Source organism: Natrix helvetica (assembly GCF_964273705.1).
Source record: "Natrix helvetica genome assembly, chromosome: Z".
Classification (NCBI taxonomy): domain Eukaryota; kingdom Metazoa; phylum Chordata; class Lepidosauria; order Squamata; family Natricidae; genus Natrix; species Natrix helvetica.
Window position 1 is genome coordinate 112,420,257 of NC_138554.1, and position 13,209 is coordinate 112,433,465.

General features: G+C 36.0%; 1 protein-coding gene across 2 annotated transcripts in view; it reads left to right on the forward strand.

Annotated features, from left to right (window-relative positions):
* The window catches only part of DNAJC1 (DnaJ heat shock protein family (Hsp40) member C1), a 112,512-nt gene that overhangs the window by 33,875 nt on the left and 65,428 nt on the right, over positions 1-13,209 (forward strand). For both annotated transcript variants that reach the window (XM_081971696.1, XM_081971697.1), the window contains 3 exons: positions 2,171-2,336; positions 3,673-3,767; positions 4,783-4,876. In XM_081971696.1, the coding sequence (XP_081827822.1) occupies positions 2,171-2,336; positions 3,673-3,767; positions 4,783-4,876 (355 nt within the window). The remainder of the gene's footprint in view (positions 1-2,170; positions 2,337-3,672; positions 3,768-4,782; positions 4,877-13,209) is intronic.

Here is a 13,209-nt window from a genome sequence, read left to right on the forward strand (position 1 = left end):
GACAGCTTAATTTTTAAATATAGTCTTTAATTGCCACAGAACTCAATGATTTATCTTTTGACAGTATATATTCTAAAAAGTGGGATATAATAGAAGCTATCTTCCCTTAAAATGGCCTGTCATGTGAGCCATAATGTTCATTGATAGTAAAATCAATAGAGCATTGATTCTGGAACTAAATCCTTGGAGACTTTTGTTCAAAATAGCGGACAGAGCTTGGTAAATACTTAGTGTTTAGTGTATTTTAGCATGTGAGATTTTCTTGCATCAATCTGGAAATATATTAAATGTGTTTTAAGAGATATAACTACTATGATTATTGTTTTTATTTGTAATTTTAATTTGTTGAAATATGTTTTTGAAGAACCTGGCTTGAAGAATGGCATACAACATTTAAAAATACATGAGTTGTGAATTTTTGAAAAATAACTGTACTGATTTCTTGCTTATTAGTGACTTATATTTGTGAAATGTATTGGAATAAACTTCTATTTTAGTTTAATTTCTGTAATTTTAATCTGACATTTCTAATTCATATGCAAATTGTACTATTTTTGTTAAATGTATTTCAATTTTAGACTTGATATAATGTAAAAAAAATTAACTGTTTTTAAAAACCCACTTAACATTTTAAGATAGTTTGAATCTCAAAAAGTATTGACATTCTTTTTATTTTTGGGAAAAAATGTTTTAGTGAAAATTTATACAGGTTTACTTGAAATCAAATCCACTGAATACTATGGAAATTGCTGGTGTGTTTAGTATTGTAGTTTTTTAGTAATGGTATTGGCTAAAGATTTCAAGTGAATTTATAAAGCTATATTTTATTCTGTTTTTTTAATCTTATAGATAGCAACTAACATAAGGTTTTATCATATTTATTCAGCTAACATTTAACTATAGAAATAAAATGCATTTTGCTTGATGAACAGTATGAGCTGGGTATTCAATCAAAATTTGATTTGATTTTTTAAATAAAAAGATATTTTAAAAGTTTGACTTTCTCTGTTAAGATATCTCCAAGGTATCAATTTAATAACTGTCAAAGTAACTACTGCAGTTGTTGCATTTAAATTGATTTACATGTCAAGACTGGCAGTTTAGCAGCTGCACTATTATTCCTGGATCGGTCAATTTACTTGAGAAAAACCTACTACTGAGTCCTACTGACCTGCATGACAATATAGGCCCTATTGCTATTCCTGTAATTAGGCCTTCGACTAACTCAGAATATTTTTAATTAAAATATTTTGGTCAATGTGTTGCACCAAATTAGTCCTTTAGTGCAGATTTAATACTTGAAATAGTGTGATTAGAATATTCAATGAGCTGTGCTCTATTTAGGATAAATTTGAGCATACAATATGTCTCCATTTGAACTGTTTTCAATAATAGACTCGTCTGTTTTGTTTTTTTTCAGAGAAAATTATTTTTATGCATTTAAAAAATTAATATTGTCTGGCGGGTGTTTAAATCATCCATTTAAAACACAAGCAAGAGTAAATACAAAAAAAAAATTTATCCAAATTATTTTTTAATGTGAAGTAATGCAAAATCAGCCTTTAAAATGAAAATTCTTAACTAGGCTAAAGTTATTCTTTTTTATATTTTTAAAATGACAGTTTGTTATTTTTTTAAAATGTTCACAATTAAATTACTAGTCATTCCTAAATTAGTTTCCACATCAAAGTTTTTAAAAAGTAAATATGTTTTGGAGAATTAAGGCTACTTCTACATCTGGCTATAAATAAAGAATTATAGCCAATAAATGATTTTGATGGTCTTTGCCTTTCCAGTTACAATCATCCTTTTGTAATTCTTTTATTCTCAGAACATGACCCTTGATTGGCAGGTAGGCTGAACACATGTGGCTTATTGTTGAGAAAAAAACACTTCTCCAGTGAATCAATTGGGGGAGCTGTAAGAACAGTAGAGTCACCATTTTTAAAGTAATCGGTAGTAAACATTTCCATAGCAGTTTGGTTTGAAATTTTATCCTAGGAACCCAGATTAAATGTTGACAAACTGTATAATTGTAGGAGTTTGCTGTTAAAAACAAAACATCTGATGAGTGAAACAAAATAGCCATATTTGTCTCATTAAAAAAGAAGGAAATAGGTTAATTTTAAATGCATTATGAGAGCTTGTTTGTTTGTTTTTACTGCCCTAGGTATGATGATATTCTGATCAATGGGCTACCAGATTGGCGACAGCCTGTATTTTATTATAGGCGAGTGAGGAAAATGAGCAATGAAGAGTTGGCATTACTTCTGTTCATTATCCTCACAGTAGGACATTATGCCGTGGTTTGGTCTATCTACCTGGAAAAACAACTGGTAAGAAGCTTACTCTAAAATCATCAAGAATTGTTCAGCGTTTCTGAATTAAGCATTAATGTTTCATTATTAACACTGTTAATAGTTCATCTGTTGGGAGGCAAAGAGAGAAACAGGTAGCTTCAACCGGGAAATGGGGGGTGGAATAGTGAGGATTGAAAGAGACAGCAGAGAAGGCTATAAATGCAATACTCCATTAGTGTACTGGAGGACATTGATGATAGGACAATGCTGAAAATTAGATTCTGCTCTCTGTCCAGTCAGCTTCAGGCTGTCTCTGTCACCATCTTGTTTATTGCTTCAAGCAGCAAAATGTCTTGGCACAGCTTGGGAATCTTGATCATGCTCTGCCTTATATACATGCAGATATTCAGCCTCTTGTCTGAATTAGCCTTTCAGATTACATGCTGACAATAATAGTCCTAAAAAGAAAAGAAAAGAAAAAAGTATTTCCTCCTCTGTCCCCTAGAAGTTTTTTAAATGGTTAAGATCATTTTGAAGTACATAAATATTTTAGCTTTCGTTCTAATATCAAGATCTGAAGATCTAAGAGGAAGCAGAGTTGAAAAACCAATTCAAGCTAATTCCCTTCCTTGATATTAAGTTTTTCCTTCTTTTCCTCCTCCCTTTAAAAAAAAATACTCACTCTTAATGGAGGGTTTCCTCTGCACCCACAAATTGAAGTGTCTTTCAAAGATGATAAATAGTCCATGGTTCAATGAAAAATGACAGAAATAAAGAAATGTTTTTAAATACTGGTTCCTTCCTGATTACCAGAAAAAAAGAACATTCTTATTTATGTTTGAATTTGGTTTTGCATTTTCAGCACTATTTAGGAATTAAGCCATCTGTATTTTTACAATATTTTCAGAACCACATTGTTACAATTTTGAATGAGAAAATAAGTTTAAAAAGGGACAGTTTGATTAATGTGAATGTAATATACCTGCTTGTTGGAGATCATATGTGTTTAAGAACGTCCTATCCAAACTTGGGTAAATTACACAAAGTTGGATAAAAGTTATTTTTATTTGGATAATGACACATGAACACATTATCCTACTGCAACAGGAACATTTACATTTACTTTAAAAGTTTTATCTACTTTGGGTAAAAAGACTTTCTGAAAAGCAGTTTTGTGTAATGAAGAAAAAAGTTTAGGAAGAAGTGTTTTAAAGAATGACTATCACAGAAACACATTGTTAATGATTTCTTTAAAATAATTAGCAGCCTTCTCCTGTTTTATTTTTACTTTTATTTGCAGAGTTTTCCTAACGATTGTGGAACCCTTCTTTCTTTCTTTTCTTTTCTTTTCTTTTCTTCTTTTCTTGCTTAGGATGAGCTGCTTAGTAGGAAAAAGAAGGAGAAGAAGAAAAGGTCTGGAGGAAAGAATAGTGATGAAGTGAAACTTGGTGTAGAGAAGAGTGAAAGGTGGGAACTTAGAAAATTCTTCTGGAAGAATGCTCCTTCCATGGAAAAGGAACAAACAAATAGTTTTTGACATACCAGGCACTGAAAATAGGATTTGGAAATGTTTTTGTTTTTCTTGAAATGACTCTTAGACGAGTTATATTTTATTTTTTAAAAAGTGCTGAAGATATAGATAATAATTGATAGAAATGGATTTTGAAAGTATAAAGAAATGAATATACAGTTTGGAAGAATTTTCAGGGAGCACCGAAGTCTATATAGAACTTTAATAAGAAACCATTAATTTAGGTTTTCTTTTCATTTCAGGAGAAGAATTAAGGGAAGGCTGATATTCAGTGGTATTACATAATACCTGATCTTTGCTATGGTCTTTGCTATGATCCTCTCATTACTTTTGTCTGAGTTTTGTCTGACACAGTTTGCTTTTAAAAGTAAAAGATTAGTAAAATGTTTTACTTCCTTCTTTACTTTTGGAGCCAGCAAACCATGGGGAAGGAAATAGTGACATTCAGAATGCTCCAGAAGATACCATCTTTTCTTTTGTTGAATTATAGAAAGAAATAAAAGGCTTAAATAATTCACACAGCAGGAACATGAACTGAATCAATGCAGGGTAAAAGAGCAGAAACCTTTCTTCCCATCCTCCATTCTTATGACATCACTAAGTAATGCTTCAGTGAATGGCAAATGACATTAATTTTTATGTATTGGCTTGCTTGTAGTAGAGTCTTCGTAACTGGTTGTCAGCGCTTGAAACTGGTTTGGTGATACTTAATACCCCCCCCCCCCCATTTTGTGCAACCATCAGAAAAAGCTGAAGACTTTATTTGGAAAGATACAAACAAGCCTAATGTGCAAAACCAATCTTAAGACATATCTGTCTTTGTAGTTACGCATTGAATGAAACTACTTACATATTCCCATGATAGGCTATTGCTTACTTTGAACCTTTATTATTCCTAGTTGGCTGCAAAAGCACCACTAGTAAAAAATTTTTTAACTGTGTTTCTTGTAGACTGGTGGAAAAACCACAGTGGCAGGACTTGCTTCCATGTAAAGTCGGAATATGGTTCTACACAACGGTGAAAGCATTGCCTCAATTATTTCAGGTAATAATCAAAATACCCTACTGCTGCTGTTTTTGTGTATTTGTGTTTTTCTAAGTTGTCCCTATTTTATACTCATTGCTTGTTGTAATGCTATTTGGAGAAGGGTGCAGGTGGCCACCCCGAGTCCTGTCTGGAAAGGGAGCGGCTAATAAATTCAAATTTATTATTATTATTATTATTCTATTTTGATTGAAAAAATGTTTTGATGTTGCTAAACATGGAACTTCAATCATTCCTATATCTATAAACATGGGAGGCATTGAGAGTTTTGCTACGTAAGTGGAAAGACAAAACTATCAAAATTAAATCTAAGTAAAATAAATTCAATTATTAATTTGGCACTTTTGTCTCTCTTATTTATTTAAATTATTTCAAGGATCTTTAAATGTTTAAAGCTGTACTATTTGGAAAACAACCTCAAAAGCCCTTCCAAAAGCAGTACATGCTATTTGGAGAAGGGTGCAGGTGGCCACCAGAAGAAGGCCTGATAAGGCACAGCCGGCAGCTATTTCACATAGGTCCAGGTCAGACATGCCTCAGCACAGCAGGAAAAAGATGGAAAAGATCAGCTGGGGGTGCCAGGTCTATGGAGCACAGGACAATGTGCTGGCGAGTCTTTGTGCTGTGGTGAGATGGCACTCCTTGGCAGCAATGTTGAGGTAAAAATAGAGGCCTTGGGTAGAGGGCCAGCTGGCTGAGACTGCTGAAAATCCTCAGTCCCAGCTGAGGAATATTGCTGTGCAGGGTGGCCAACAGGGTAGAGATCTCTGTGTGTATGGGGTGAGGGGATAAATAGACAACTGGGGAAAGTTGATAACTTTGGTTGTCATTGTATACTGATTGCCAGGCATCAAAACTTTGGCCACCTACTGGGAGCCATAACTTTGAGGACATAAGTACCATTTGTTCAGCATCTCCATAACGTGGAACAGTTGCTGAATGAATGGTCATTAAAAAAAGATTACCTATTAAAAAAAATCACAGGATCATTCTCATTTATCACTTACATTTCCTTTAACTTTAAATTTCATCTAGCTTCTTTTGTATATCCAGTAAAAGTCCACAGTACTCCGCAATCATAATCTTGTTGAGAATTGTGGAATTGAAGTCCAAAAACTGGAGAAGGCCTAGGTCTGTGATGGCAAACCTATGGCACGTATGCCAGAGGTGGCATGCAGAGGCCTCTCTGTGGGCAGGCGCGCCGTTGCCAGCTGCTTTTCTGGTTTTCGGTGTGCGCATGCACGCCAGCCAGCTGATCTTCACGCATGCCGGGGCACCAGAAATCTGAAGACCAGCTGGCCAGTGCAAATACGCATAGTGACCACCTGGTTTTTGGGTTTCCAGCGCTCCGGCAGGTATGAAGACCAGCTGCCAGTAAACCAAAAGACCAGGTGGCCAGCGCATGCATGCCACTCAGGCAAACTGGTCTTTGAGTTTCCGGGGTTCCGGCACACACTCCAGTTTGGGCACTTGTTGCTGAAAAGGTTTGCCATCACTGGCCTTCTCTGCTAAATTGGCTTCTAAACTATTGTTATTTGACAAAGCAAACTGTTGCTGGATATCTTAAAAACAATGTAAGACTGCCTTCTTGAACATGATGTCCTTCAGATATGCGGGGATGGGGACTCTCAGCCATGATGGATGGAAATTATGGAATTGGAATGCCAAAAGATTAGAAAAGCATAGTGTTGGGGAAGGCTGGATTATAGAATTTTTGCTCTCTAGGAACAGGGACACTACAGCTATTCCAGATTTGTTATGAAGTGGCCTTCCTATAAAAATTAGAGGATTTGTCTTTCTTTGAAAAGAATGTAAGATTTGGCAGAAGACAAGGGATGAACTCAATCAAACATGGGTAAGAATTGCTATTAAGGCCTACCTTCAAGCAATTCATGTACCGAAGTGTCAATAACTGTCCACATTAATTGCCTCTGCAGATAATCGACTAGCGGCCTGCTTTAAGGTGTGCCATCTCCACTTGGGGAAGGAGAAGACTGAGGTCCACCTGAAGGGGCGTGCTGAGGAATTTGTGGATTTCCTGGAAGACAAAATTGGTCAACTTTGTTTCCAGTTAGATGCTAGTGTTGTGCTGGTCCCAAGGAGACCCAGGGGTCAGGTGCTTGCTTTATTATCTGGGAACAGTTTGATCCTGTTGTTCCTGAGGAAGTGGGCAGGATCCATGACCCTCCTGGCTTGTGAAAGCTTCTTGGGAGGTGATATGCTAGTGGACTTTTGCAGTGATTAATGCTTCCTTACAGGAGGAGGTAGTGCTCCAGCACTTGAAGGACACTATGGCTGCTCTGTTTTCAAGAAGCCATTGTTGGCTTCCACCTTGTTGGATAATTTCAGACCTGTCTCCAGTCTTCCCTTTTGGGGGAATGTTGTTGAGAAGGTGGTGGTTGTGCGAAAACTCCAGACATTTTTGGATGAAACAAATTATCTAGACTCCTATCAATCAGGATTCAGACCAGGATATGGGACAGAAATGTCTTTAGTTGTATTTTTTTATTATCTCTAGTGGGATTGATATAGTGCATCCATCCTTACTCTACTTGACCTTTTGATGCCATTGATCATGGTATCCTTCTGGAGTGACCTCAGGGGTTGAGAGTGGGAGGCTTTCCTGGTTCACTTCTTCTGTGACTGCTCTCGTTCTGTGTTAATAGGAGATGAGAGATACAGCCTTTGCCCACTATTTTGCGGGGTCCCACAGGGATCAGTACTCTCTTCACTCTTATTCAACATCTACATTGGGCGAGATCATCTGTCGTCATGGTCTGAGATATCATCCGACTGCTGATGATACTCAGCTGTACAACTCAGCCCATGGTGAGTTAAGGGATGCCATGATCTCCCTCTCACAGTGCCTAGAGGCTGTAGGGAGCTGGATGGGGAGTAATGGGTTGATACTGAACCATGGCAAGACCCAGCGGCTCTGGGCTTGGGGTTCTTTTGTTCATGGAGAATTGCCAGCTTTATTCTTGGATGGGGTGGCACTGCCACAAATAGACCTTGTGTGTAATCTGGTGTTTTTTCTGGACTCGCAATTCCTGCTCAAAGAACAGGTGGTAGTCGTGGCCAGGAGGACCTTTGTGCAACTGTGGGTTGTGAGCCAATTACACTATTTCCTGGACCAAAAATTCCTATTCATGGTCACTCATGCCTTAGTCATCTCCCGTCTTGACTTTTGCAACACCCTCTACAGAGGGCTGCCCTTGAAAGGTATCTGGAAGTTTCATCTGGTGAAAATTGCAGTGACCCATATGATTTTTGCATAGACATTGCTGTGCACATGTATGACCTCTCCTGCGGAGCTGGATTGGTTGCTGATTTTGTTTGGGTGCAATTCAAGGTGCTGGTTGTCACCTTTAAAGTCCTTAATGGCTTGCGACTAGGTTATCTGAGGGACCATCTCTTGCTATTCACATGCCCCCAACCCATTAGAGTGGGGAGATAAGGAATGTCCTGTCCCCTAAGGAGATACATTTGGCGGGACCCAGATGAAGGGCCTTCTCTGTGATGGCTGCCTCCCTCTGGAATGTCATCTGTCCGGAAATTAGACTGGGCCACACTCTTAACAGTCTTTCGGAAGCCCTGAAAACATGGTTCTGCCCCGGGGCCTAGGGAACCCAGAGCAGGATGGAGCTTTTATATGTGTGGGGGATTATTATGTTGTTGTTATTATTTTTTATTATGTTTATTTCATTATTTCCTGTAAGCCACCTTGAGTCACTGTGAGCAAGTGGGTGGCAATATACATTTTCCAAATATTATATAAATATGTTATATTTGGCAAATCAGAATATATTTTCAGAGGTTCACTCCTACTCTTGGACAAGATACAGCATCACACAGTTATTTATTCTGTCTGAATCAATGCCTCATTAAAACATGTGGGGCTGTGGTAGTGATGGTGTTTCAGAAAGAGAATACAAGGGTATTTTATTTTTAAAAACTTTTAAAGAGTTACATATATTAGATAATTTCAATTTTCAATTTCAATTTGAAATTTCAATTAGATAACAATAGAGACAATTCTTCACTGTTAAAATCAAGAATTTGCACTTTTTCCTTGTCCTCCAATTAAATTTGTTTTTTTCCTAGTGCAGTTTCTGTTTCCATCATCTTCCCCTGATTAGCACTATTGTATCCCATCTTATTTTTTGAAGATGTAGATGAAAACAAGTCTCAGGCCAAAGCTGGATTTGAAAATATATACTCTCTGATTGCAAGCAGAAGGCAGGGCTACCTTTTGATCCCAGCCTGTATCTTTTTAATATCTACTGATATTAGCCATTAAATAGACTGACTAAATATCTATTTACACAAATCATGTTGCAAAACTGCTATTCACATCTGTTTGTCATTTATCCATCTGAATATTTTCTATTACTCCTGCCCCTTCTGTTTCTTTCCCTTAACTCTAATACATGAAGGCACTTAAAATAATTAAGGTGGTTCTTTACTTCAGAAAACTGTTTTGTATGCATGTCCACAGGTTAGCCGTTGTTGTCATTTTCTTTTTCTTTGCTATGCCAGCTGTTCTCTAGGGTTGGAAGAAAAATGGTGCACAGTTTCAAAGCACAATATTTTTGAGAGCTTTATTTTTAATTATTTTTTGGATGATGGGAGGAAGTAGATTAAGATGGATTTTTGAAGGGAGGAGAGCTGATGTCCCCAGCCAAAACTCGGTTTTGTACATACTTCCAAGATGCCATTTCTAAACAGAATTCTGATGTCAGGACATATTTTTTTCTAACCTGTTTAGCACAGAGATATTTTTGTCCTACAGATGTAATACTAAGTCAGTTTTTTAAAGCATGTTTTATTGAACAAGCCACAGTGATGAATTTACATATCATGCTAAGCAAAAAGATGGACCATATGGCTAAAGGTCCTCTGTGAATGAACCTTCCATGAATGACATTTGTAACCTAGTGTTGGGCATTTATCTTTCATCCCCAGCAGCTGAGTGTGTTATGTTTTTCTTTAGTTTTTGAAGATTAAATCTAGGATGTTGTGTCTGACAGAACAATTTATTAAATCATGGCATGGATGTTCCTGCATGGATGTTCCGGCAATCCCTGTTCTGCAATGTATTATTCAACTTGCATGTGTCATATTCTCTTTGAATTATTTGGATAGCTTGTTGTATCCTGGAATCATGCCAGGTCTTCCTACTGTGATTAATTACTTAATAAAACCGCCTAGGTGCCTCAAACAGGACAGTCAACTCTAGTACATATAACTAGTACATATAACTACTGAAGCATTTTGTTAGCCAATCTAAATAGGAAAACTTACTCCCTCATCCTGGATCTGGTGCTAAAAAGCTGTTGATTCATATATTTTATTAGCTTTCACGTACATTTAACTAGAGGGACGTGGTGGCTCAGTGGCTAAGATGCTGAGCTTGTCGATCAGAAAGGTTGGCAATTCGGCGGTTCGAATCTCTAGTGCTGCATAACGGACTGAGCTCCCGTTACTTGTCCCAGCTTCTGCTAACCTAGCAGTTCGAAAGCATGTAAAAGTGTAAGTAGAAAAAACAGGAACCACCTTTGGTGGGAAGGTAACAGTGTTCCGTGCTCTTTCGGCATTTAGTCAGACTGGCCACATGACCATAGAGACATCTTCAGACAGCGCTAATTCTTCAGCTTTGAAACGGAGATGGGCCCCGCCCCCTAGAGTTGGGAATGACTAGCACATATGTGCGAGGGGAACCTTTACCTTTATCTTTACATTTAGCTACTAACATGGATATTGTATACTATGGAAGCATCATGTTTCCACTCAGTTTCCCAAAATGTAGCTTTTTCTCTGCATTTATACCTCACCTACCACCAGTTTTCACTTTCAGGAATTGCTAAGGAATCCTGGAGAAAAAGTAGTCTTTTCTTGCTTTAAATTGTCTTCTTAATGAAATATTAGGTGCCACTAAAATCTTGTTCTGGCAGAATGATATGGAAATGGAAAAGCTGCTCTATATCACATCTTGTTTTGACCATGGTGAATGAGAATTTTCCTGACATGTGTAAACGTACATGTGTGTACATCAGGGAAGCTCAGCACTTAACCAGTGTTGAATGAAATAAGTCTGTCTTTAAAGAATCCAAAATCTTGCAGTAAAAAAAGGAATTGATTTTTGCTTTATTTCTTAGGAAAGGAAGCAAATTATAACAAAATGAAAGCAGTTTATTTTGAAAGCTATATATAGAGTTACAAGATTGATTTATACTTCCTGAAATTTTTAAATGAAAACTTGAAGCATTTCAGCAGATCTTATAATACATTTAAATGGACTACATTTTATATTATGTTAGTGTATATTAATATTACTGCTCACCATTCTGAAATCTTCAAGGCTCCATAACATTTATGTGAGGAGATTCTACTAAAAACAGAACTACAGATCCTGGAGATAATTTTATGATCCTGAAGTGGGACTATTAGCAAAGAAGATAGTTTAAAGAGCAATAAGTTACAAATCTAAAGTAAAATACAACTACTAAAGTAAAATCCATATTATCTTATCCTAAAGAGTGAAAAGAAGCTCTTTTCTTCATGCAGTAAAATGCATGCTGATACCATACTGGCATGAATCAGTGTTTTTAAGATGGATATTTTTTGTATTGTAGTGCTACATTGTTTCTTTTGTAGGGAGAAAGTTTTCTCTTTATCTGTCAGCCTATCTATATGATTATCTTAAACATTTTTCTCTAGTGAAAATATTTCGCTGTATTGTTTCGTATGAATTAAATAATTAGGAAAGATAGCTTTTTCTTTTATATTTTTTTACTGATTAAGAAAATCATGTTAGCACATCTTTATTTGACATTCAAATAAACTCTAAGGTGCTCATAATTTTAATGATTTATTAGTTTTGACGCTGTTCAATTCTATAGCTTGTTCATTAATATGGGAGATACATGTGGCCAGTCAGCAGTGGTTTTATTTTATTATTTTTATTTGATCAGTTAAATTGCAATAGATTCTCTGTCTTCGTATGGAAGCTCAATCCTTTTTATGAAGATTTTCATCCAGATTTGTCATTTTTTTTCATACACACACAACACACACACACACACACACACACCTCTTCAGACCTGCATGATAGATTATAAACCATAACCTTCAATGAAGAGAAAGTTTGCAGTAAATTCATATGAAATCGTGATAATGTGGATGAGGAAGAGGAGAAGGAGTTAGGCAGCAGTACCTAGCCAACTTTGACCTGTTCTAAAAAAGGTAAGCCCAGCGAGGCCTATTTAGTACGTGAGTAGGGGCAATAAAGTAATTTTAATGTTGTGTCAAATGGGAAAGAAGACAGTGCCAAATCACTTCTGTACTTCCAACAAGAAATGTACACAGACATGTCCATTAAGTCATTAAGAATCAAGTTCAATTAAGAGATTTTGGGTTTATTTATTGTTGTGAAATATTTTGAATAACTGTGTCTAAGTAACACATCATACTTACTACTGCATATGTTTGTTGTTCGATAGATAGATAGATAGATAGATAGATAGATAGATAGATAAGATGATAGATAGATGATAGATAGATAGATAGATAGATAGATAGATAGATAGATAGAGAGATAGATGATGGATGGATGGATGGGAGGGCGGGCGGGCGGGCAGGCAGGCAGACAGACACTGACTGAGGCGGACTGACTGTCTTGGAATTTATAAATTAGATTCTCCAGGGAAAGTAGTGTTATTTGAAATTTGGTTAGTTGGCAGTTCAGCATAGAAATAATTGAATATGGCTGATCAGCTTCATCCCATGAAAAAAACTTCCTAGTAGCATTATTAATCTTTAATCATGGTGTGGTTACTGGAAAGTATTTTGAATTTTTGTAAATTAAACATAAATATGCTGTAGATTAAGGATATAAAAGAAATTGGTTGTGAATTTCTGTTTGAGCGAAGTGACTTCATTATAATACAAATGGCTACCCAGAGTTCAATTTTGCAAAATAAATAAATAAAAATGTCAAGAAGGATGCATCTGAATTTTCAGATTAGAAAAGCTGATTGTGAATAACAGATTAAAGATAAAAGAATAGCATCTATTTGGTATTATTTTTAAAAATAAGTAACTATTTCACATTTAATGTTGGGTTTGCAAATTAGGTTTTGAATGAAAAAATTGTTTTAAGTGAGAAAATATTAGGTGAAATTCAGTTAATTAGAAGTTGAAAATAATGAAAAATTCTTAATGTAAACTGCATACTATATTTTATGGCTCTTTACCTATCAAAGTGATTTGCTTACTATTTGTTGTAATAGAATGATAACACTTAATAATTTTCTACTTTTGGTTATTGCTTT